The sequence below is a fragment of the Suricata suricatta genome, chromosome 4 (genome assembly GCF_006229205.1).
Source record: "Suricata suricatta isolate VVHF042 chromosome 4, meerkat_22Aug2017_6uvM2_HiC, whole genome shotgun sequence".
Classification (NCBI taxonomy): domain Eukaryota; kingdom Metazoa; phylum Chordata; class Mammalia; order Carnivora; family Herpestidae; genus Suricata; species Suricata suricatta.
In genome coordinates, this window is record NC_043703.1 from 106,463,315 (window position 1) to 106,489,704 (window position 26,390).

At 40.6% G+C, this 26,390-nt stretch overlaps 1 protein-coding gene across 6 annotated transcripts in view; it reads right to left on the bottom strand.

Annotated features, from left to right (window-relative positions):
• Positions 1–24,858, bottom strand: part of FAM161A (FAM161 centrosomal protein A) — a 48,627-nt gene extending 23,769 nt beyond the window's left edge. The window contains exons 1-7 of one of the 6 annotated variants that reach the window (XM_029937442.1): positions 24,332–24,858; positions 16,684–16,922; positions 15,021–16,181; positions 14,491–14,658; positions 12,360–12,459; positions 4,701–4,855; positions 3,430–4,005 (exon numbers count right to left, since the gene is read on the bottom strand). In XM_029937442.1, the coding sequence (XP_029793302.1) occupies positions 3,867–4,005; positions 4,701–4,855; positions 12,360–12,459; positions 14,491–14,658; positions 15,021–16,181; positions 16,684–16,922; positions 24,332–24,490 (2,121 nt within the window). In that variant the 5' untranslated portion in view covers positions 24,491–24,858 and the 3' untranslated portion in view covers positions 3,430–3,866. Of the gene's footprint in view, positions 1–3,429; positions 4,006–4,700; positions 4,856–12,206; positions 12,460–13,652; positions 13,772–14,239; positions 14,391–14,490; positions 14,659–15,020; positions 16,182–16,683; positions 16,923–24,331 lie in introns of those variants that run through there. The other 5 variants (XM_029937443.1, XM_029937444.1, XR_003907836.1 and 2 more) reach the window with 5 other exon arrangements.
• Between the last annotated feature and the right edge of the window lie 1,532 nt (positions 24,859–26,390).

The window sequence follows — 26,390 nt, forward strand, 5'->3', positions numbered from 1 at the left end:
CACATTCTACCAACTGAGCCAGCCAGGCACCGCCAAACATTATTTCTAACACAATACTTAAATCACTTTATATCTAGATGAAATAAAAGTATGGTTAGTTAAAGTTAAAAGTTTCTTCAGGAATATTCTGTCCTTTGATATTATCATTTGAATAGCCTAGTTTCCAAAGAGCTTTTTCCATACATGATTTCATCTAATCCCTTCCACAGCTACCCAAATAGCTACTAGTCCCATTTTTTAACAAAACTGAACATTGGTCCTGAAGCCAAGTCTCACATTGTCCCCATTCAACTGAGAAGGGACAGAGAGGCGGCAAAATGGTGGAGAGGTAGGCAGCTCTGTAATCTCCGCCCGCCAGCAGCTATCAAGCAGAAGAATTAAAAGCCACAATATTCTGATCTCCAAGAACGGAGGTGCGCGCACAGACTCCTTATTGATAACAGCCTCACGGATGCCTGAGTGGGTGCGGAACTGGGACCGGAGACCCTGATGGGCGTGTCCGCCAAAGCGGAGCCGGGAGAGCGCGCCCAGAAACTTGGCGCCGCCCGCAGAGGGCCGTGTGCCCAGAGGCGGCTCAGGACCCTGGAGGGCGGGTGCGAACCAGCCAATCAGGGCTGTGCACCGGAGAAGTGAAGGAGAACTGAAAACTCTCATACAGTGCTCTCTGGAGAGGGGAGACCTTAACCCCGGGAAGGAGAGACACAAACACCTCCTGGGTAACCGCTGGGCGCGGGGAGAGAAATCCGTCCCGCTCCGCGGACTTGTTCTCCGTGGGCCAGACAGCCCTCCGACTTCAGGCGGAGCCAGGGAAAACTGGCTCCCCATTCCTCCTACTCAGTCCCCGCCAGAAAGCCGCCCGCCTGCCGGAGATCATTTTAACAGGGGCAGCAGCATTAAAGTGTGTGGAATAGGATTTAGAAACCTGGCAGAGTTTAGAAAACCAAAGCAATCTGACCCGTCTAGCGTCACGGCGAAGTCGGACTCAAGAGTGGCTGGCAATGACGGTCTGAGGGAGGTTTGCTGGGAGCTATCCTTCTCTCCCCGCAACCACCAAGGCGGGGCCTCAGAGGACGGCCCCAGAGAGGACCTAACTACATCAAACCACGCCCATCCAAGCTGGAGGGCTGCTTGTTTTCTTCTTTTTTTTTCCTTACTATTTTTTTTATATTTTTTTCCCCTTGTTTTCTCCCTTGACCTCCTGGAGTCTGGGAAAGACCAACATTTATGCACTGCTGTAATTAAATCAACTCTTACCATCCAGCTATATTTTCCCCTTATCTCATTCTTATCTCTCCCCTCCTCGGGTTTTATGCTTTCAGACTGTCCTTTATCTTTGGCTGTTCCTGTCCTTATTTTTCTTTACTGTTCTTTTTTTCTTTCCCCTTTTGGTTTGCTTGTTTACTTGAACTGCATGTGCGTTTGCGTGCTTTTCCCTGTGTGTTTGTCTGTCTGTTTTCCTTTTCAGGGCTACCTCCAGAAACAAGCCAAAGTGTACATGGTGGAGGGTCCCAAATATCACTGAGTAGGGAAATAAATTAATCAGAGAAATAACAAGAGAAACTGAGAGACCATTAAAAGAACATCTCCTGAAATGATAGGTCCTGGACAGTTAAACTGAGAAGGGAGAGAATGAGGAGCAAATCCTTGGAAGCAAGTCATGTTTTAAATATTACAACATGTGGATTGTGTTTCATAGGTTTTCAATAAATCAGAAGGGAGACAGTTTTAATCCCTTGTGTACTCATTCTGAAAGAATTATAATTAAAGACCATATTCATCTACTTATTCAAGCCTTTATTAAGTGCTTACCATATGCACAATCCTGTGCAAAATATTAAAGGAATACAAAATGAATTTTAAAATGGTACCAACTCTCAAAGAGTTTACAATCTAATTATAGTAACAAATAGTTTTGACACAAATGGTAGGAAAGGGATTACAAGTAAACATGCGCCCTTGAGAAACATCACCTTATTTCTTACTTGAAGGCATAAACTTCCAGTTGGGAAACACTGCTATTCTATACACCTATATTAGTTCATGTTTTAAAACTATTTTTTTTAATGTTCATTTTCGAGAGAGAGACAGAGCATGAGCAGGGGAGGGAGGGCAGAGAGAGAGGGGAACAGAGAATCTGAAGCAGGCTCTAGGCTCTGAGGTGTCAGCACAAAGCCTGACGTGGGGCTTGAGCTCACAGATTGAGAGATCATGACCTGAGCCAAAGTCGAAAGCTTTACCCACTGAGCCACCCAGGTACCCCTAGTTCATCCTCTTTAAAGGAGATTGTTTTTAGAAAAGAAAATATCTTATCCAAACACATCTTTATGTCTAGTTTGAATTTTTAAAACAAAAATTTGCTTAAAGAGGAAAAATGATAGATTCATAAAATCAAATTCCCATAATTCACAGAACGACAAAATATACCTGCTATAGAGTATGAAAATTTGAGCACAACTGGGTCATGTATTAGAGTTAAACCTGGGGGTACCAGGTGGTTTAGTCAGTTGGGTGTCTGACGTTAGCTCAGGTCACGATCTCAAGGTTCGTGAGTTCAAGCCCCGCATCTGGCTCCCTGCTGTCAGCGCAGAGCCCACTTCAGATCCTGTCTCCATGTCTCTGCCCCTACCCGACCTGTGCTCTCTCAAAAATAAAACATTTAAAAAATGATTTTTTTAAATAATAAAAGTTAAATTTGTATTTCTTGGGAGATTTGCCTTGGACAAGTTACTATGTACAATTTCATCATATACACGACAGTGTTGATATTTACCTTCAATTAAGATAACTCAGATGTTTATAATCACTTCCATCATAATACTTGGTGTAAACATTTTTTCAATAACTTACATATCAAAAATAATTTGGAATAAGACTAGGGATAAAAAGTAATGAGAGGGGCACCTTAGTGGCTCAGTGGGTTAAGTGTCCGACTTCAGCTCAGGTCATGATCTCACGGTTCGTGAGTTCAAGCCCCATGTCAGGCTCTGTGCTGATACCTTGGAGCCTGCTTCGGATTCTGTGTCTTCCTCTCTCTGCCCCTCCCCCACTCACACTCTGTCTCTGTCTCTCTCTCAAAAATGAATAAATGCTAAAAAAATTTATTTTATTTTATTTTTATTTTTTTAATTTTTTTTCACACATGCAAAACCAAAGGGCTTTATTATTATTATTACGGGCTTATAAGCTCAGGCTCACAGACTTCACCAACATAGTGGATCAAAAAAATTTTTTTTTTAAAGTAATGAGAGTGTGGATAATTTAATAGCAAACTCTCAGTGCAGAAATGAATGCAAATTTGTAACTATATTTTCTGTATTTTATTCCTTTTTAAAAAAAATGGTTCAGATAAGAAACTTAAAATAGCCAGTAAAACAAGTGCGAGGATTCATTTTCTGAGATGTACTGCAGAGAAAAAGAATGGGCAAATAGTAAAATTTTAAGATTTTTATTGATTCGGGCTTCCCAGAAAAATGATTTCAAATCACCAAAAGCTAATACTTCTTGCTGCTCTCAATGCTAAGCCACTTTTTTTCCCATCCCAAAAAAGGAAGTAACACATATTTTTATAACTTTTTTTTTGTGACAACCGCAATTCTCAAACGCTTTTTAAAAATACAAGAAGATCAAAGTCACACAAAAATTATATGTAGTGATTAAAAAACCTGAATAGCCAAAGCCTTACTCTGACCCAACAACCATTCATTTGGCTGGATTCGGCCTTTTCAGGCTACATATGACCTTGCTCAAGAGCCCTGCACGTTACCCCAGGGTCCCGATGACATTCTGAACAGCAGGAGCGCAGATGCTAACGCCCAAGGCTGCAGTCGCCTGCAGGGGCTCACACAGGAGACCCCGCGGATTCCATGTTACTCCTTAACAGATTTCTCATCTCCACTCTCTTCATCAGCTTCCTCTTTTTCCTTGTAAGAATCCTGGCTGTTGGTATCAATAAAATAATTTTCTTCCCCATTCTCTCCTTCTTCTATTCTTTCTTCTTCATTAAGGCTGAAGGAAGAAATTTATCAATCTTTCACAAGAAAAATGACTTGGTTTAAAGGTCAACAAACCCTTTGCAATGTATGCCATCAAGTAGTCAGTCTTCCTCAAGTGTACCAACTCCGATTCATCAAGAAAACGCTATAAAAGTGCCAAGTGGGAACTAATTTATTTCAAACCCTGATTGACTCTCGAAACTCCATTTGAAAGCATCTTAACTATTTTCATCATTTATGTCTGTTAGAATTTAAATTATTCTGCTTTAAAAACAAGATATCTCATCACCATGTAATGTTTTGAATGTGTCAAGCGTTGAAGTATCAATCTTTTACAACAGTTCACATGTATTTCGTGAGGTTAAAAGATCTTTTAAAAATCCAGAACAGTTTTATGCTTTCCTGTAGGTAAGAACTTTTTCAAAGGTAAACCATTTATTTTTTTAATTTCTTTTTTATTTTTATTTTTTTTATGTTTTATTTATTTTTGATACAGAGAGACAGCATGAGAGGGGAAGGGGCAGAGAGAGAAGGAGACACAGAACTGGAAGCAGGCTCCAGGCTCTGAGCTAGCTGTCAGCACAGAGCCTGTCGTGGGGCTCGAACCCACGAACGTGAGATCTGACCTGAGCTGAAGTCGGCGGCTTAACCGACTGAGCCACCCAGGCGCCCCAAAGGTAAACCATTTAGACATCTTATATATGTTACCTTTCTTTATCTTCAGTGAAACTTTTCATCTCTTGATTGATGATGTACTCAAATATTTTTCCACTTTGGCCTTTCTTTGAAACAAACTCATCAGATAGTCCTAGTGCTTTTAGGGTGTTAGAATAATGCTTTTCTGCTGCCGTTCTTGCATTTTTCTATAGGAAAGACAAACCTTTTTAGATGAGAACAAAAGACTTTAAATTTCCATTATAAATGTATGGGTTAAAACTCCAGTGAAAATTAAATTCATTAATCACAGTTGGCTGAAAACAGGCAGGCTCTCTGACCAGCAAACCTACTTGCAGGCATATACCCAGAGACGGTCCTACAGATGTGCCCCAGAAGACATGTACAAAAACATTCCGGATAATTCAGTTTGTAAACAACCCCTAACTGGAAACAATCCAAATACCTATCAATAATAGCATGGCTAAATAGTGGTCTATTTACACAACAGAGTAAAAGAAAGCAGAGATGATGAGTGAACTCTGCTTGTCCATGACAACATGGATGGATCTCACAAACATAATACCAAGCAAGAGAAGCAAACCACTAGAAAATACATACAGAATGTAGGATTCATTTACATAAAGTCCCCAAACAGGAAAAACTATACTGTGTAGGGATAGGTACATAGGAGGGTAAAACTGCAAAAAACAACAAACAAACAAACAAAACAAAACAGTAATGACAAAAACCAGAAGTAATCTCAGAAGTTAGGGCGGTGGCTCCCTCCAGGGGAGTGGGGGAGGGGTTCAATCTGGGAAGGGCACGCAGGGTTTTTGAGGTGCTGGCAATGTTCTACTTGTTAACCTGGGTGGTAGGCACTTGAGTTTTGACCTATGGTTATTCTTTACACTACACCTGTTTTATATACTTTTTAAAAATAGGATATCTGGAAGAAATCAGGAAGAAAAGAAGTTTGTGAGTTGTCAGAGGGTTCTTTTATTTTATGCACCTCTTGTAATTTTTACTCTTTACATGCCACATCTCTAATTCACCAAAGATGATAAAATCTTCACTGTTGCCTTTACTCTGGAGAAAGCAATGGATACACCAAGAAGAACAAGAATTTTGAGCTGGGCTCAAATCTCCAGAATGTTGTCTCCTGGCTTTGGGAGTGTGATGACCCTCTCCTACCTGAAGCAAGTCAGGAGTCATCACAGTTCCTGAGACCACAGGCTTTCCAGGGTCACAAGATGACAGAGATTCATGCTAGCGCCTCAGCTTTAGTCAATTTTTACCTCCTATGAGTGGATATGAACTAGTCAAGGGCCAAGAATTGCCATGTGGGGGTCCCTGGGTGGTTCAGTCGGTTAAGCATCTGACTTTTGGTTTAGCTCAGGTCATGTGATCTCACGGTTTGTAGGATGGATCCTCTTGCTGGGCTCTGGGCTGACAGTATGGAGCCTGCTTGAAATTCTCTCTCTCTCAATCTGCCCCTTACCTGTGCTCTCTTTCTCTCAAAAAAAAAAAAAGATTGGTCATCTGGACCTCCAACTAAAACAAGGTGACTAGAAATATACCAATTCCAGCACACCAATGGCACCCCATATTGGAAAGGGTGTGGGGAGTACCCCGTCTCACCCCAAATTTAACAAATAAAGAAATCAAGACACTCCCTCCACCCCCACTAAGGTTACGCAGTTTGCTTAAGGTCACAAGGGTAATGAGGGTAGAACCAAGTCTCTTGACCAGTTCCTGGGTCTGTTCCACTATCATATTGCTTTCTCTAACTAGTACTAGTCATCCTGGAGTTTGAAGGCGGCTTAACCCTGACTTCAGCAATTCAGGTGTCACACATTGATCTGACTAACCTAGGGACCCCAGCATAATGAGGGAACATGGCATCTAGTATTTCATGGGAGAAACAAAAATAGCAAAGACCAATTGCAATGGATAAACTACCCCCAGTGATTTTCTGATGCTCTGGAAAACTGAAAAAGCACTGCTAAATGCACCCACTATGAATAACAACAAATTTTAGAAAAATAAATTAAAATGCAATAAATAAAAATGAAACGTAAATTAAAAAAGAGGCTATGAATATCAACAGACAACCCTCGAGGAACTAAAAGCCATGGCAAAGTTAGAAGATAAGAACTATGCCTCAAAGACAGTAAAGTAGAATAAAGAAACTCCAAACCTAACCCTAAATGCATTAAGAACAATATATGCTTATTTAAACAAATTAAATATAAAAGAGATTAAAATGATACCAAAGCTAGTACTCAGAAGTCTTCATTTGAATTTGGTTTAGAATTTAACATCTACTCAATAAATAACCCTGTGATTTCTAAGAAACAGGACAACACGGTTTGTTCTGTATTGGATCATAGGCTTACTCAGCTAGAGAATAACTCAACAGCAGCAAGACCACAATTAACACTAATAAGTGGACAATGCATAAAGTTGTGAGTGAATTTATGAAATAACAGCTGCTAATTAGCAGCAAAAGTCACAGCAAAACAGACTGCAAGAAAAAAATTGTACTAATCTATGTTAACAAAACCAAAGCAATGGTGAGTCACTGCCAGTCACTCTATATATAGAATTAATTACCCTTTAATATTCTATATCACGGCGAATAGTGTATAATTACTCTTTGTTAATTTTTTAGAAGTTTACTTATTTAGAGAGAGAGGGAGAGAGAGAGAGCGAGTGAGTGAGCAGGGGAGAAGCAAAGAGAGAGGGAAAGGGAGAGACTCCCAAGCAGGCTCCACACTGCCAGTGTAGAGCCCAGCACAGGGCTCGAGCTCATGAACCACGAGATCACGATCTGAGCTGAAACCAAGAGTTGGACACTTAACCGACTGAGCCACTCAGGTACCCCAACTGGGTAACTATTCTTAATTGAAATAAACATTTCTTCTTTGCATTTCACCATACAAAAAAATTGTACAGACTATGAAGTAAAAGGGACAATTAAAATAACTGCAATTATTTTATTTTATTACCAAATACTGTACAAAAATAGTGTTTTTTTTCTTCAGGAAATCAAAATAACATGCAATGACAAGTTTGTCTATAAATCAGTGCCCTTATCTGAAGGGGCAAAAGCACTTATTTTTCATAACTATAAGTTTCATTTACAGTAATTATGTCATTTATTTAATTACTGAATACGAATTTTGTAACAATTTCTCATGGGAGGTAGAGGGTGAGGAGTCAGAAAAGTGTTTTGGACAGGGGAACAGGGTATGTGAGGGCCAGAAGTGACAGAAGTAGAAGCAGCTATGAAACTGACCTATGTTTTCAACATTTAAAACTTCTTTACAGGATTAGTTTCACATGCACTACTTATTTTGCCTCATTTTCTCTATGCTTAGAAACGGAATTAACAGCATGGCAAAACTGCTTGCTCATGCTGAGACTCATCACTAGTAGGTCAGGGCACTGCTCTCAACCTGGGCTAGTCCCAGAAGAAAATGAGAAGTCATCATTTGGCTACTTTGATCATAACAGTTCAGTTTTGGTTCAACAAATGTTTAGCATCTCTGCTGTCCCAGACGTTCTTCTAGGTGCTGGGAATACAGAGATGTGACCACAACCCTCAGAGAGACCCTGAAACAGTTAATTCCCACACAAAGCAGCAGGAGCAAAGACAGAGGTATGCTGAGGGCAATAAAAAACAGAGGAAAGGGTACCCAATCCAACCTGGGAAACAATGCAAGAAGTGATTTTATAGGAAAACTTGAAAGATCAGGAGGAAAAATAGGAAGAGGTTCTAAGAGTGTTAAGAAACAGCATCAATAAAGATTTCAAGTTTGAAACTAGTAGTCTGGTATGATCTGAGAGAAACTAGTAGTCTGGTGCGGTGGGGGCTGGAGGGACGCTGCGGTAGATGATGTAATAGGTCAGAATGTAGAGATCTATACATGCTAAGGCTCATGGAATTATCTTCTGGGAGAAAGCAGGACACCTTAGTGTTAAGTGTTTGGAAGGGATGACTTGGGTCCAATCCTAGTTCCATTACTGACTAACTATAAACTTTATTAGTTACTTAACATTCTTTGAACTTCAGTTTTTTCCTCTGTAATACAGGAATACCCACTTTGGGAGGTCAAAGACTCTGGCTTTGGCTCAGGCCATGATCTCATGGTTTGTGAGTTTGAGCCCTGTCTCAGATTCTGCAATGACAGTGCAGTGCCTGCTTTGGATTCTTGGTCTCCCTCTCCCTCTCTCGGTCCCTCCCCTGCTTGCACTCTCTCAAAAATAAATTAAAAAAAAAAAAAGGAATACCCACTTCTTAGTATTATATGAAGAAATTAGTGACAAGATTTCTTCTTCTTTTTTAATTTTTTAGGTTTATTTATTTTGACAGGGAAAGAGGGCACAAGCTGGGGAGGGTCAGAGAGAGAGAATCCCAAGCAGGCTCCACACATCAGTACAGAGACTGACACAAGTCTCAAACTCACAAACTGGGAGAACGACTTGAGCCCAAAACTAAGAGTCAGCAGCTTAACCGACTGAGCCACCCAGGTGCCCCAAGATCTCTTAATACCACTCACTGAAAATGAGAATGAGTGGAATCAGTGAAAATGGATGATCGTCATTGTTTTCAGAGTTATTTACTATGAATTCAGGGTTAAGATTTGTCAAGGGAATGGGAATGGTAAAATGAAGATAGAATGGGTGGCTTTGCAAAGAGCAAGGGAGGAAAATGAGTCAAACCATTAAAATAACTCAGAGAGGAGATTATGATAGAGACTTCACCTAGCATTTCACCAGCGGGAATGGAGAAAGGAAGATCCAAATACTATTTAGGAAGAACAGTTTCCAGGTCTCTCAGTAGCAATTGAAAGAGGGAGGAAAGGTGGTTCCCAATCACCAAAACTGTGGTCCAACAGAAATAGGAAATCAAAGAGGAAGACCCTAATTTCAGCAAGATGAATGTAAGATGCCTGTGGGAAATCTGTGTTGAGAGAAATACCAGACAGACAGACATAAAAACCTGCAGCTGGGAACTGGAAATAACTACTTTAGGAGCTAAAAGTCCATCACTTTATGCTAAATAGAACAGCTTATGATGATTTTTCCAAGTTGACACCAAAATATTAAAAAGAGACATCCACCCCTTAAAATGAAAAACATTACATAAAATTATACCCAAATCTGTAAGTAAAGGGTTCCCATAACTTTCAGAGACTGTGATATGTAAATTCACTTACAATACATGTCTGTCTTCAGTGAGTCATTGGAAAGAACTGTCCTATAATGCTGGCAGGAAGCTCCAAATATAACAGGTTGAAATTCAAAACACAATACCTGTAACCTCCAGTGATTCTGTCTATTGTTAAGCTCTGTCACTCATAAGAACACCTCCCTTTTGAGTACAAAGGAAAAGAGGGTGCGAAACTGACAAATATCTCTTAGGGGAAGATTGTAAAACTGATTATAAATTTAGTAAAATCAGGATTCACTGTCCATAGGATCTAATTATTTTCCAATGAAAAGCAAGTCCTTTCAGTAACTGTAAATAAGAATGAAAATTATTGATTCACTTAAAAAATCAATATACAAAATAAAAAGGCAATGTACTGGAGAAAATATTTGCAGATCATTTATCTGACAAAGGGTTAATATCCAAAATATATAACGAATGCATACAAGTCAAAAGCAAAAAAACTAATAATCCAATTTAAAATGGGCAAAGGACCTGATTATTTTTCCAAAGAGGATATTCAAATAGCCAACAGGCACATCAAAAGGTGCTCAATATCACTGGTCACCAGGGAAATGCTAATCAATACCACATGAGATACTACCTCACACCTGTTAACAATGGCTATTATCAAAAAGACAAGTGAGGATGTAGAGGAAAGGGAACCCTTGTGTACTGTTGGAAGGAATGGAAATGGAAAATAGTACAGAGGTTCTTCAAAAAAATTAAAAATAGAAATACAAAGGGCACCTGAGTGGCTTAGCTCGCTGCATGTCTGACACTTGGTTTTGGCTCAGGTCATGATCTCGCCGTTTGTGGGTTCGAGCCCCATGTCAGGCTCTGCACTGATCATGCGGAGCTTGCTTGGGATTCTCTGTCTTCCTCTCTCTCTGTCCCTCCCCTGCTCTATTTCATGCTCTCTTTCATCCTCTCAAAAATAAATAAATAAAAATTAAAATAAATAAACAAAAGAGAAATAGAAATATAATAGAATCCTGCAATATCCAACTTCTGGGTATTTATTTGAAAAAAAACAAAATCACTATGTTGAAGAGATTATCTGCACCCCCACATTCAATGCAGCATTATTTATAATGACCAAGATATGGAAACAAAGTAAGTGTCCATCAGATGATTAATGGATAAAGAAAATGTGGTATATGTGCAGTGGAATACTGTTCAGCCATAAAAAAGGGAAATCCTGCCACGTGCCACAATATAGATAGACTTTGAGGACTTTATGCTAAGTGAAATAAATCAGGGGAAGCAAAGTCACTATATGTGCACTCTAAAAGCAAAAACAAAAGAAACTCCTCTAGAAAAACAGATCAGATTTGTGGTTATCAGGGGAGTTGGATGAAAGTGATCAAAGGTATAAGCCTCTAAGTTATAAGACAAATAAGTACTGGGAATGTGATGTACAACACGATGACTCTAGTTAATACCACTGTATGGTATATTTGAAAGATGCTAAGAGGGGCACCTGGGTGGCTCAATTGGTTAAGCTTCCAACTTCGGCTCAGGTCATGATCTCACAGTTTGAGTTCAAGCCCTGCATCAGGCTCTCTGCTGTCATCACAGAGCCCACGTTGGATCCTCTGTCGCCCTCTCTCTCACCGCCCCCCACCCCCCGCTCACACACTGTCTCTCTCTCTTTCAAAAATAAACTTTAGGGGCGCCTGGGTGGCTCAGTCAGTTGAGCCTCTGACTTCGGCTCAGGTCAGATCTCACGTTCATGGGTTTGTGCCCTGCGTCGGGCTCTGTGCTGATGGCTAGCTCAGAGCCTGGAGCCTGCTTCCGGTTCTGTGTCTCCTTTTCTCTCTGACCCTCCCCTTCTCATGCTCTGTCTCTCACTGTAATAAAATAAATAAAACATTAAAAAAAATTTTTTTTTAAAACTTTAACAAATATATTACTTAAATTAAAAAGCTGCTTAGAGAGAAAATCCTAAAAGTTTGGTAACTATATTAGGTGACAGTTATTAAGTAAACTTAAGGTGGTAATCATTTTCCAATATATGTATATCAAGTCACTACACTGTACACCTTAAATTTATATAGTGCTCTAAGTCAATTATATCTCAGTGAAACTGAAAAAAAAAACCTGGCAGAAATAAATCTGATTCCATTAACATTTTGTTTTATTTTTTAATTCTTCAAAGACTTACAAATCATATCATGAAGACTCACCTTAATATCTGACTAAGTTGGTATTAAAAAGAAAAGCCTAGCCATGAAAAACAGGTTGTGAAACATTTTGAATATGACTGGATTAGCAGCATGTTATCAGGCTGACACGTCTTATCAACAAGATTTAATGTTCAGATTTGAGCAAAAACTTACTTGTCTGATTTGATGAAGCTGTCACAGAAACAATATGTCTCAATAAATTATATACGACATAGAAGAAAATTGGACTGTAAATTAGGAGCTAGAGATGTTAAATTAAAGAAAAAACCAAACTGACAGTAGCTCTTAAATTCCAACGAACACAACCTGAGCAACTCTTTCAAATAGTAGTGGCCTGGTTTTTAATTTTTCTTCTCTCTCTTCTAGTTCTCGTTGGTATTCTCTCATCCTTTCCTTTTCACTCTTTCTAAAATCAAATAAAAGGAATGGAATTTTAAAAAGAAATAATAACTTGCACATATAACATTTAGCTTAGATGATAGATCAGAAATTAAATTACGAGCACAGCTTACAGTTTACCACAATTCCTTCCCTAGACTCGTACATTTTTGTGGAATGCAGAGTAAAATCCCTAGGTTATGAGAGCACACGTTTTACACACAGAGAACAGTCTGGAAACTCTGATGTTTCTGAAATCTTCAAGATTAAAAAAAAATTATGTATTAAAATGCTTCAAACTGGTATGAAGAGATGAATAAACGACCTCTTATCTCATTTGTAAGTGCAAAAAAATCAAGAAAATTTAGTATGAATTAGATATCTTCTCTTTAAGGAATTTCTTCTGAAAAACAAGACCTTGTTCTTCTTTTTTTCCCCTAAGTGAGATCTCCAATAAATCAGTAGCAAAGTGAATTAAATGGGAACAGGTCAGGGGAGAAATGGGGAATATGTTCCATAGAACATACAGAGGAAAAGAAGCAAAATACATAAATTCACAGTAAATGTCCTCACTATTTGGACAAGATCCTATAATGAATTAAACTATGCTATTTCCTCCATGTAAAATATACTAATATTACCAATATTTCATGGGTTAGAGAAAATAATTGTACTACAGAATGACAATTATGTTTAATTATACACAAAATTGGTATTATGAAAAATCCAGTTTACTTTCTTAAGGCGTATAGTCTATTTCTAAAAATTTATGCTCAAGTTCATCAAATTAAGCTCCCTCTATCACTGAATTACACTGATATACGTTATAAGGGATATAAACATAATATACATTATAAATAAATATAATTATTATTAAAATAATTTATTATTAAGAAGGAATACTCATAATTAAAAGCAAATATAGGGGTGCCCAGGTGGCTTAGTCAGTTGAGTGTCCGACTCTTGATTTAGGCTCAAGTCATGATCCCAGGGTTGTGGGATTGAGTCTCAACTCTGCACTGAGCATGGAGCCTGCTAGGGATTCCCTCTCTCTCCCTCTCTCTCTCTCTCTCTCTCTCTTTCTCTCTCTCTGCCTCTCTTCCTTGCTCCTGCCATCTCTAAAATAAAATCCTAAAATAAATAAAAAATATAAAAATAAAACAAACATAATTTGGGGGTACTTATAAATCAGATTAAAAATTAATAAATCATATTACTTACCTGGCTTTGGGGGAGATATTTTCCTACTTAAACATGAACATTTTTACATAAAAATGTTCCTCTGGAACACTGGTTTTCAAACTTTGTACTGCAGAATTCTAGTGTTCTGTGAAGGGGTTCTGCAAATATTTTTATTTATTTATATTAAAACTGCAACAAAATGCAATACACACCACTGAACACTTATACACACGTGTTAACTGACACATCACATAAGTGTGTTAATTTGTGATATTAGATTTCATGCAGACCTCAGAACAGAGCTCTCTGACATATTTATTGAAGAGTATTCTGAGATTACATGGCAAATTACTAAAAAAGAGCTTTGTCTGTGTTAATCAAGATTTTTCTATGTTAACTATACTGCAAATTAAAATTCAAAACTTAAAAAAAAAGATTTTTCTCAATATTCTGCTGTGCAATCAAAAATGGCCTAAAGGAGGGGCACCTGGCTAGCTCAGTTGGTAAAGCATGCAGCCCTTGATCTCAGGGTTGTATCATGTTCAAGCCCCACAGTGGGCATGGAGCCTACTTAAAAATAATATGTATAAAGAAAAAGAATAGATACTGACATAAGATTACAACTATTAACTAATGCCACAATGTAAAAATGTTCCTATTCATCAATATGGCTTGATGGTCCTTACCATGAGGTGAGCACATGTGGCGGTTCCCACGAGGTGAGCGCCAAAGAGAATGTGTGTTCGTTGAGTATAAGTAACTGATAGCAACTTGAATCTGGAAATTAAGTTCTAATTAATCTATTCATATATCGTATCCACTGATTAAAAAAGAAAGTTTGAAAACCAATGATCTTGGAGGTTCAGTACTCTTTTACCTGAGAGACAGGACTCTGGATTTAGACATTTGAGCTAAACTTTGATGTGAGTCATAAGCCTTAGCCCGGGTTGTCAGGAGTTTCTGCAATTCTTTCATTCTTTGCTTCTGTTTAGTTAGGATCCGATTTCTCTCTTCTTCCAACATTTTCTTTTCCTCAAGTGATCTCCTGAGGGCAACAAACTAAGGCTTAATTCACGTCAAGCCAGTGAGAATGCTATTTAGCACAGATTTAACATGGGAAAATCCAAAGGCTGGAAAAAGGCAACCTTTTGAGAAGGCTCTGACTTGCTGGAACTAGAAATCAACAGGCTGACTATAAACTTCTCTATCCCCAAAGATTCATAAAATAGAAAATACATTCATTTCTTAGCAGAACACCCTCTGGCAAAATGCTCTATACTATAGTGTAAAATATATCACCAAATGTAATTTCTTCATATTTCCCAATTCACCAACATAAAATCAATAGAGTTGCAAACACGATTTTAGCAACCAGGAGTCAGCTGGTCCGGTATCCTAGTTATTTACCTTGTGGCTTGTTCTCTTCCTCTGGAAGACACTGTGGGCATCGGAGGGTTGCAGTTACAAGGCACAGGCTTTGCACTTGTGCTTCTTACTGGTGACTTGTGCCTTGGCGACAGATAAGGCCGTGTTTCTTTTAAATGTTCTTCATCTGCTGCAATGTCTGCCAAAATTTTTTCTCTCTCAATGGATGCATTGGAGGCTGCGTGAAGATCAGACAGGTTACGGACAGTTAGGAATTTTGAAAACTTCTGTTCCTGGAGGCATTTCTGATATCTCTTGGGAAGGTCTTCAAAGTCAGCAGTTTGGTACTTAAAGTTGTATTTACGCTTCAACTTTTCAGCCTGTTCAGGACCCTTGGGCTTCCTCGTGGCACAACTTCTGTGACCTGACCTGCGAGGCAGAGGAGACGAATTCTCTAAAAGCTCCTGGGCTCTCAGTTGCGTCCTAATATTTCCACAGGGCTCTTCTTCTAACTTTCCACTGGTAACCGAACCATAAGTAGATCGAGGTATAGGTCTGGCCTTAAATCGATTTGTTTTCTTTTTAGACTTAAACAAATCTCTCATCTGCTTATCCCGGATTGCTTGCTTCTGTTCCTCCCTTGCAATAAACTTAAATGGCTTCTGTGAGGCCAAAAGGGCTTCTTTGTTTTTCTCCTTCATATATCTCCTGCGTTCTTCATTCTGCTTGACTATGTCATGATAAAGGGGGAAAAAGACGAATGCTGGAACTGGATTGGCTCGGAACTTTTTCTTACACTCTGACTCCTCCTCTTGTTTTTTGAGCAGTTGGTGTACCATTTCAGTATGTGATTTCGATTTCATGTTCTCTTCCTTTTTCCTCTGTTCCCTAATCATCATTTGGAAAGGCTCAGGTACTGTAATCTTCGGCACCCATTCTTTTGGTTTCTTCTTTGTTTTTCCAACTCGGAAGTCAGCATGTCCACACCGAATATAATCTTCCACAGAGAAGTTTGTCCACATGTTGTTGATGAGCTCTTTAGCATAGCTCATCGCTTTCGTTTTCTCAGGATACTCTTTTTCTAAGTTGGGCAACTCGTCTTCAGAGGAAGACAAAATCAAGGAGGGAGCCTGCCATAAATCAGGCTCTGAAAAGGATGTCATTAACGAGATAGGGTGATAGGAGTTCTTTTCTGATTCAGACCTAAACGAGAAGAATAGTTTGGTTACACTCTCAGTTGCATGTGACCAAATATACAAATTAAGAACTACTTTCTTTTTTTTAATTTATTTTTACTTATTTTTAATGTTTAATTTTGAGAGAGACAGAGTGCGAATAAAATCCAACATCTGTATATCATTAAAAGTACAAAGAGGGGTGCCTGGGTGGCTCAGTCGGTTAAGCGTCCAGCTTCAGCTCAGGTCATGATCTCACAGTTTGTGGGTTCAAGCCCCACGCTGGGCTCTGTGCTGACAGCTAGCTCAGAGTCTGGAGCCTGCTTTGGATTCTGTGTCTCCCTCTCTCTCTGCCCCTACCTCACTCGTGCTCTGTCTCTCTCTGTTTCAAAAATAAAGTATATTAAAAAAAATTAAGTAAAAAAAAGTACAAAGGGACAATTGAGAAAAGATATTGAGATAGTTCTGTTCTGCACTTTTAAGTATACATTTTATTTTATAGCTCACAAGTAATGCATGTATACAGTTACCTGGAAGGAACACTAGAAGCTTCTTCCCTGATGACCACTGGCTGAACTTCCTTTAAATTTAATTTATTCTGGTACATTTTCTCTAATTTTGCCATAGCTTCCAAGTGGGCAGCTTTCAGCTCTTCTAGTTTCCTAAAATACTCTTCATTAGAGTGGTAAACATCAGAGAAGTCCACCAAGTCCTCACCACGTACGTGTGCTTGTTCATCCACGTCAGAAATGGTGGTGTTAAAATCAGTCTGGTAGGAAGGGGGAAAAAAACCTGTTACAGAGTGTTTGTAATTGAAAGACAAATTAAATTGACACCAAATTCCCAATGCTGCTTCTTAAAGTGTACATTTCATTAGGTTATATGTTACCTGTGGGCTACATACATGTAACAAATTCTAAGTTACTTGTGGGCTGTGTATTTTTCTTCTAGTGACATTTTGTTAAGAATGAGAGAGACAGGTGCCTGGGTGGCTCAGTCAGGCATCCAACTCTTGATTTCAACTCAAGTCATAATCTCAGAGTCATGGGATCTGGTCCTGAGTCAGGCTCTGTGCTGACAGTGTGGAGCCTACTTGGGATTCTCTCTCTCCCATTCTCTCTGCCCCTCCCATGCTCATGCTCTCTCTCTCTCAAAATAAATAAACATTAAACAAAAGAATGAGATAGATATCAAGTTGCCAGAAAATAAATGCTATTTAATTCACTTTATAAACGATGGCTAGATTTCCAGATCATGTACTAAACCTTACACTATCACAGAACAAAACCAAACCACCCTTTATAAAGAGCTTCCTTCTGAATTACAAGGTTTTTTTTTTCCCAAAGGCAAGTTCTTTATTAATTATTTTTGTTTTTTAGAAAGAGAGCATGTGAGCAGAGGAAGGGGGAGGAGGAGTAATGGGACCTGCCTGCACTCACACAGCTAGGAATGAACAGAGCTGGTATTCAATCCCAAATCTGTTATGCTCCAAAGGCACACAAAAGTCCTCCCAAAAACAGGAGAGGTTTTTTATCCACAATTGGAAGGAACAGGCATTATGTGTTCAGAGAGGTAGTCTGAGCGGGGGTGGGAAGTTGGGGGTGATGAAAAAGGCAAGTTGAGAGCCCCAACCAAGACCCCAGGTGGCCAGGCCATAGCCAACAGGAGCCCTGAAGAATGTGAGTAAAGCAGTGGCATGGTGATGCTCAGGAGTCTTTGTAGCACATAAGGAGGAGGGAGTGAAAGAAGGCAGCAATTAATGGGCTATTGCAAAGGTCTGAGTTAGAGATATTAAGGGCAAAATGAAGGGAACAGCATCAGGAGCAAAAGAAAGGAGGCTTGATAATGGCCTTGATGGTGGGCAAGAAAGTCAAAAGCTTTCTGTGTGGAGTACTGTCTAGGTAGATGATGGTGCTGCCTTTCATCAATATAGGGAAGGAAACTAATCTCTGTCTTAGACACACTGAGTTGGAGGGGAGGGGAGGGCAGCCAGATGTCCAGGAAACCACAATGCACACAGATGTGACAGGTACAGTCTTGGATGTGGATAAGATTGCCTAGGGAGAGCAGAGCAATGAGAGACAAGAATCTGAGGATGGAAATGATGGCAAACACCAACATTTAAATAAGCAGGGAGAGGAGGACTGATATGAAGGAAAACGTGATCATGAGAGATACAAAGACCCAGTGATAAGGGTTTTCAAATAAAAGGAGCTTTAGTTTGGTTTGAGTTTGGAAGATAAAGGAAGGCTTCCAGGAGGAGGTGATATATGAGATGAGTCAGAGAATGGAAGAACCTGGGGGGGTCAGAGAGAGTGAAGGAGGAAAAAGGAAAAGGGGTACTCCAGATGAAGTTAAGTGACATTTAGCCAAAGCAGCACAGGTAGGTGACATGGTGGGGAGCAAGGTACAGGATAAGAGGAGAGTAAAATGCATAAAGCAATTCTGGGGACAAAGCTTGTACAGGGAGGTTAGGGTAAGCAGGAAGCGGTTCCCATTTCTGATCTAACTACTGGCTCCTAACCACTCACTGGTCACCTGGTTTCAGCCCCCTTATAACCCTTCAACAAGAAACAACTGTATGGAGGTTAAATAACTTCAATTTATCATGCCTTGGGAGAAAGATTACAGACATGGTTTCAGAATTCTCATTCAAGCCTACGTTCTGCACTTTTTTTAGCCATGTGACATGGGCACTTTCAGTTTTATGATATGTAAAATAGGTTTGCCAGGTGTTAAACTATTGTTTCTTGGCTCCAAAGCCTCCCTTCTATAGCCCGTTATGTGATGCGGGAGATGGGACTCTGCAAAGAATGTTTCTCTTTTGCCAGTTGTTCCCCCACTAGACTGCCAAAAGTAAGGCTAGAGGGAAACTGAAGAGCCGGAGGAGGAAGAAGGGACTTTATCCCTTCCTGTTAGTTCTCTGTTGACTGAGTCTCCCTAGCAATGGTTCTTCCTCTAGGCAGTAGCAGTAGTTCATTCTAGTAGCAGTAACTGACTCCAGTTTGTAGTTTTTCCAATGCTCACTGAATCAGCAAAATCATCTCAGGACCTTTGCACTTGCTATTCCTTCTCCCTTCAGGTACTTGCACAGCCCACTTTTTCACTCCTTCAGGTCTTAATGAGATGTCATCTTCTTAACAAGGTTTCACTGACTACCCTATTTGAAATTACAATCTCTTTCCACCTCATTGTGAACCTCCCTTTTCTGCTTTATTTTTCTCATAAATATTCACCTCCAGATGACATTCTGCATGAATTTACTTTTTGAGTACCAGATGCCTTGCCTCCCTACCAAAAAGTAAGCATCACAAAGGCAATGATTCATCTGCTTTGTTCAAGGCTGTGTTCCCAATGCCTAGAGAAGTATTTGGCCAATGGTAGATACTCAAATATTTGTTGAATGAATGAATATAAGCTAAAAAAATTAGGTTTACACAGATGGAAGATAAATATTCCTTCACATAGGTCTGAATCATCTGAAGAAATACTGGCTGCCCTAAAAAGCTATATTCTAATCAGTATAAAGGAAAGGGCGTATCTTCCAAAGACTATAATTAATATTCCAAAGAACTGATTTTAGGCAAAAGCATCCATGTGCTCTTCACTCATTCTTTTAGAACGTCTCTTAAAGGAAGTCTTATAACAATCATTTTCACACAAAGGATAAAATATATTTGGACCTGGAAAAACTGTTTGAAAAGGTTTTAGAAGGATTAACTAGCTTCTGACAAGATGGGACAGTAATCTCTACAAAGTAATGCCTACAAATTATACTTGGGCATTGATTTTGGCATAGTATCCACTCCATTTCAGATTAATACTTCTAGCTTTTCAGGTAAACTGATGTCACAACGTTTTATCTAAAACAGATGAAAGGTGGGGTGCCTGGGTGGCTCAGTCAGTTGAACATCCAACTTTGGCTCAGGTCATGACCTCAGTTTGTGGGTTTGAGCCTTGCATCAGGCTCTGTGCTGACAGCTCAGAGCCTGGAGCCTAGTTTGGATTCTGTGTCTTCCTCTCTCTTTGCCCCTCCACCACTCACACTCTGTCTCTCTCTCTCTCCTTCAAAAATGAATAAACATTAAAACATTAAAAATAAAATAAAACAGATGAATGGTTGAAGCACCTGGATGGCTCAGTCAGTTGTGTCCGACTTTGGCTCAGGCCATGCTCTAATAGTTCGTGAGTTCGAGCCCCGCATCAGGCTCTGTGCTGACAGCTCAGAGCCTGAAGCCTGCTTCGGATTCTGTGTCTCCCTCTCTCTCTGCCCCTCCCCTGCTCTACTCTGTCTCTCTCTCAAAAATAAACATTAAAAATTTTTTTAAGAAAAAAAAAGATGAATGGCTAATAAGCAATTTCTAATTCTAATTTCATCTCCATCTCTACACAATATTTAGTAAATATATAGAAAATATTTAGTAAATCAAATTACCTAGGCCAAGGGCATTATTTTCCAAGAACTTAAAACAGTACCCTTTCCCTTGAATTGTTCAGCTTTCTATGGAATGTTGTACATGCAGCAGCCACCGGATTAGAGGATAATCTTGCCTAGACTGGCCTGACCTATTTAGACGATGACTCCTTCTAGCACATGTTGCTTCATTAGTAACTAGGACTCACAATTATTTGTGCTATAATTCTATCTAGTATCATCTGCAGTTCCCAAATTTTTATTTAAAAATTCTTTTGCATTGAAAAGACTTCTAAGGGATAAGGTAGATTTATATATACTAACATGGATAAACCCCCAATAAATGTAAGAGAAAAAGCAAGCTGCAGAACAATATGTGTAAATAAAATGTGACCATATATTAAAATATTATGTACATAGGAGATATGAAAAAGCCCAGAAGACTGTACATCAGTTTCAAAACAGTGGATATCAATGGGGGTTGGGGGGGTCAGATCTTCTTTTTGGGGGGAGAGGTGTTACAAGGGCCTATGCCTTATTTGTAGAATTTGAAAAAAAGTTTTAAAAATGTTTTATTTATTTTTGAGACAGAGAGAGACAGAGCATGAGAGGGGGAGGGACAGAGAGACAGGGAAACACAGAATGTGAAGACAGGCTCCAAGCTCTGAGCTGTCAGCACAGAGTCCGATGCAGGGCTCGAACCCACAAACGTGAGATCATGACCTCAGCTGAAGTCAGAGACTTACCCGACTGAGCCACCCAGGTGCCTGAAAAAAAAACTTTTTTAAGATTTTATTTTTGGGGCATCTGGGTAGTTCAGTCAGTTAAGCACCCAACTCTTGGATTCAGCTCAGGTCAAAATCTTGCAGTTCATGGGTTCAAGCCGTGCACGGGGCTCCCTGCTGCCACTGCTGATGTGGAGCCTGCTTGGGATTCTCTCTCTCTTCTCTCTCTCTGTCTCTCCCCTGCTCACACCTGCGTGCTCTCTCTCTCAAAATAAATAAACCTGAAAAAATTTTATTTTTAAGTAATTTCTATACCAAACATGGGGCTTGAACTCACAGAGTTCAAGAGTTACATGCTCCACCGAATGAGTCAACCAGATGCCCCTGTAGCATCTGAAATTTTAAAAGGAGAACGTGTTCATGTATTACTTCCATAATTAAAATGTAACTTAAAAAATAAAATGAATGTTTTGTGAATACTAATACTACATTAAAACCGAACAATTTCTAATGGATACTGGGTTTGCCTGGCACCTCCATACATATTCCTTCTGGAAGGTGGCGCTCATCCTCTCCCAGCAGAACTGCTACCTTTCCCTTGCTCTTCTATTACTCTCACACCCTGCCCCCAACTACCCGGAACTCTTCAATTTCTTTAAGAGGACAGAAACCATCAGATGGAAGTTCACTCACTTCCCCATCTACAAAACTGCCCCCTTTGTGTCCCTTTTCTCCTTCCCTCCTGCTTCAGGGAGGAAATGTCCCTTCTCTTAGCAGCACTTAACCCTCTCCCTCATCACTAAAACCAATGAATAGGAAACTTGCACACCTTGCTAATAACCCTTTGCCACTGTAGCTGGTCCTTAATCTCTTTTGCCCCCCCTTTCTCTACCTATTAAATGCTAAGTTTTTTTTAAGTTCATTTATTTGTTTTGAGAGAGGGAGAGACTGCACAAATGAAGGAAGGGGGAGAGAGAGAGGGAGAGAGAATCTCAAGCAGGCTCCGTGGTGTCAGCATAGAGCCCAATGCAGGGCTCAAACTCACAAAACTATGAGATTACGACCTGAGCCCAAATCAAGAGAGTCAGAGTCTTAAGTGACTGAGCCACCCAAGCACCCTTAAAAAATATATATATATTATATTATATATATTATATATATACACGCACGTATATATGTATGCATTTTTTAAAATATATTTTAAGTTTTATTTATTTACTCTGTGTGTGTGTGTGTGTGTGTGTGTGTGTGTGTGAGAGAGAGAGAGAGACAGAGAGAGAGAGAGAGAATGAGCAGGAGAGGGGCAGAGAGAAAAAGAGAGAAGGAGAATCCCAAACAGGTTCTGTGCTGTCAGTGCGAACCATTGAGATCATGACCTGAACTGAAATCAAGAGTCAGATACTTAACCAACTAAGCCACCCAGGTGCTCCTTAATATATGTATATTTTGTTAAGTAGACTATGAGAAGTAAGGGAGATGATTCATTTTCAGAAATACCAAATAAAAGCTGAACTGTCTAGTTAACAGTAGGTTTACAACCTGCTGGAAATATGTACAAACCCTCCCTGACAACGGAGTCCCAAACCTTCACTTCACTTCATGGTCTTCTTCCCGTCTCCATTTCATGGGCGTATTTTCACGGGCTTTGCAATGAGTATGCGCCAAAGAACAAAGGGACGAGGGACTGAAAGTCGCTGTGTCACCTCAGGGAATGTACATTTGTTCTAATCAGACTTTTTGCTTTACATGGGCATAGTGACATCTTGGTAAGGCTGTAACCTCTGTAGTACGCAGCCAATGAGGAACCAGGGAGGGACTTGCATGCTATGAAATAAATTGTCTGCTGTAACTGCCCCAAGGGTGTCCATTAGACACCTGCTCTTGCAAGAACGTTGATTAAAGCCTCACTTCACTGTGCTCCAAGCCTCTGCATCCCTCCTTTGTGTTGATGGGCATTTTTCTAACAGACTCCTCACCCAACACAGGGCCTAAACTCATAACCCTGAGATCAAGAGCTGTATGCTTCACCTAATGAGCCAGCTAGATACCCTTTAAATGCTAGGTTATTTTTTAAACAAAAAATTTAATGTTGGGGTGCCTGGGTGGATCAGTCGGTTAAGCATCTGACTTGGCTCAGGTCATGAACTCCTGGTCAGCGGGTTCGAGCCCCTTGTCAGGCTCTGTGCTGACAGCTCTGAGCCTGGAACCTGCTTCAGATTCTGTGTGTGTCTTTCTCTGCCTCTCCCCTGCTCGCCCTCGGTCTCTCTCAAAAATAAATAAAAACATTTAAAAAATGTTTTTAAAGAATTTTTAACTGTGGGTAAAGAGGTTTATACCTGCACATGAGAATTAAAATTCAATGTTCCAAGTCTTTTAAGCGAAGAGAGTAAATGGCAGACTCGGCCCTCTACCTGATGGGCAGGTGTTCAGGACACATGAGAGACTGAAAATTGATCAGTGCAAAGGTTGTCTCACTCTGAAGAGTCGTTTAGGAAACAGTAATTTTCTTCTTTGGATGCTTAATTTTAATCTGTATAATTTTGATCTGCTCACTGCACTCTTAAATGGTTTTAAAACCGCCTCTCATGTACAGTGTTAAGATCCCCTAATAACCAAGACTTTTAAGGTTACAATAAAACACACCCGACAGCACAGCTGATTCACCTGAATTTTATGGGTTATCCGCTATTGGGACATCAGTTTTCCCCAGGTTGAAAAGAAAAAGAAATAACTATGCCCAACAGATGCTGGAACAAAAGGAGTAAACTTCTGTACTTTGTACTCTCTAGAAATAAAGTGAATGCTTTCCAAGAAATTTTTACAATCTCTTCAGAGAAAATGAAAGATTTCCCAACGCCTCAGCTTAGAGTATTTTCCGTGGGGGCAGAAAGAAGGTGGCGGGTCAGGTTTACCGGGTAGGGAGGAGCTGGACTGGGTGCCGCGTATTCCAACCGGTCCTTCACCTTGCGCGAACGCCGACCAACCCCCACCGGCACCGGGCGGATGCCCAGCCCCAGCCACGTCCCGCCCCCGCATTACCCGCGCCCGCGCCGGCCGCACTGCCTTCTCGTCCGGTTCGCCTTTCTCTTCCAATACGGCCGCCGCCCCCAGGGCCTCCGAAGGCTCTTGGCGTTCGTACTGGGCGTCCTGCGCTCTGGTGCTGGGATTTACCGGAGTTTGGAGGCTGGAGGCGGCCATCACCTGGCCGCCGAGGCCTGAGCGCCAGCGCTGGCCTGCGGTGGGGAAGCTGGCGCGGCCTCGGGCAACCCAGGCGGCTCCTCGGGGCGGGCGGTTACTAAGGGCTCGGTAACTAGGGACGCTACAGGGGCCGCAAGGGGCCAAAAGTCATTCAAACTCTTTCTGGCTGCGGGGAACCCAAGATGAGCGCCTCTGGATAGGGAGTACTAAATCTTTGAAGGTTTGTAGGGTTGGCGGGCAGAACAGGGTACCTCTTGGCCAGCTTCGCGCTTCACCTAACCGCGCACTTCTCACATTACACCAATGAACCAGCTCGTTTTGTAGGAGAAAAAAGGCGCATTTTCACTTGTTGAAATAACACTTTAGAAGGAGAAACGGCTGCAGAGGAAAGCAGAGGATGTTATTGTGTGGCAGTCTCATAATAGAGGCAAGGTTTGCTTCTGTTAATCTTAACACGTCTCCCCTGGGAGCCAGAGACTGGAAGGACTGAGGTACACTTTACTTTAGTTGACTTGAGAGCTAGCAGCAATCAACCAATCCGAAGGAGGCTTCTAGTTACATTCGCATTTCCCCTCCTGGTTTGACCAATAAAAGTCCAGAGTTGGATGGAGCCTGGCCCACCCACCGGTGACTGATAGTGCAGGTGTAGGAACCTGGCGTTTGCTGGTTGGTTCCATCCACTTTATAGTGGTGGGGTTGAAGGGTGCAAGCGCTAAACAGTAACCACAAACACACCCCATCTCCATCTCACCCCATCAACAGCTCCCACTTAGTATTTGGGCATTTCAAATGGCGCCTTCCCCCTACCTCAGAAGGCTGTTTAAAAGAGGCCTAGCCTTAAAATAGCAGGCGTGATATAGTCTAAGTCCCTACTACCACAGGCTGAGGCTGCCTCTACCCTCTCCTCCCTATTCTTCAGCCTTTTCCTGCCGCCAGCCCTACAACTAGCCATAGCTACCATGAAAGGTATAGTGACATCTAGAACCTACGTATCTCTGAGGTCCGAGCCCTGTTTTTTAAACTTTTCTTTGTTTTTCATTTTAACCAAACTTTACAACCATTGTGGGGCTCTGCTTAAGGAGCCAGTGCCCCTGAGGCCCTCCCCCTCCTTTTTTAAATAACACTTTCTTTTTTAAAAAATGTTTTTAATGTTTATTTTTTGAGAGCGAGAGAGACAGGGCATGAGCAGGGGAGGGACAAAGAGAGAGGTAGATACAGAATCCAAAGCAGGCTCCAAGCTCTGAGCTGTCAACATAGAGCCCTATGCGGGGCTCAAGTTCCTGAGCCACTAGATCATGACCTGAGCGAAAGTCAGGTGCTCAACCTACTGAGCCACTCGGGTGCCCCTACCTCTGAGCCCTTTTTACCAAGCCTTCCTTGTTCAAGGGGCTGGACTGTGAGCACCTGCAAAATCTCCCGCTTTACCACCTCCTTCAGGCTGTTCTTGTTTTGGCTAATAATTGCTTTGCACACTGGCACAGATACTGGCTAGATTCAGAGCAGAAGCCAGAGCTAGAAGCTCATAAGATATGAACACCCCAAGTGACCAGAGTAGAGACTTCTAGTCATTCATGTGCAGATGATTCTGTGGCCACAGGGGCCCCTCTTGGGATTTGGTGACCCCAAATAGCAAGACAGACCTTCATACAGAGGCATGGCAAATGGAAGATTAGAATATAGTAGAAGGAATGAGTGTGGAGGACACCGTCATGTATGTAAGTAGAAGACCAGAAAAGTTTCCATTCACCAACAATATTCTAAATTTGCATATATCTAATGATATAGCTGCAAAATATATAGAGCAGAAATGGACAGATCTACAAGAACAAAATGACAAATCTCACATCATCATAGGAAGAACTTTTCATACTTTTGTATTGAGATGTAATATATACAGTGA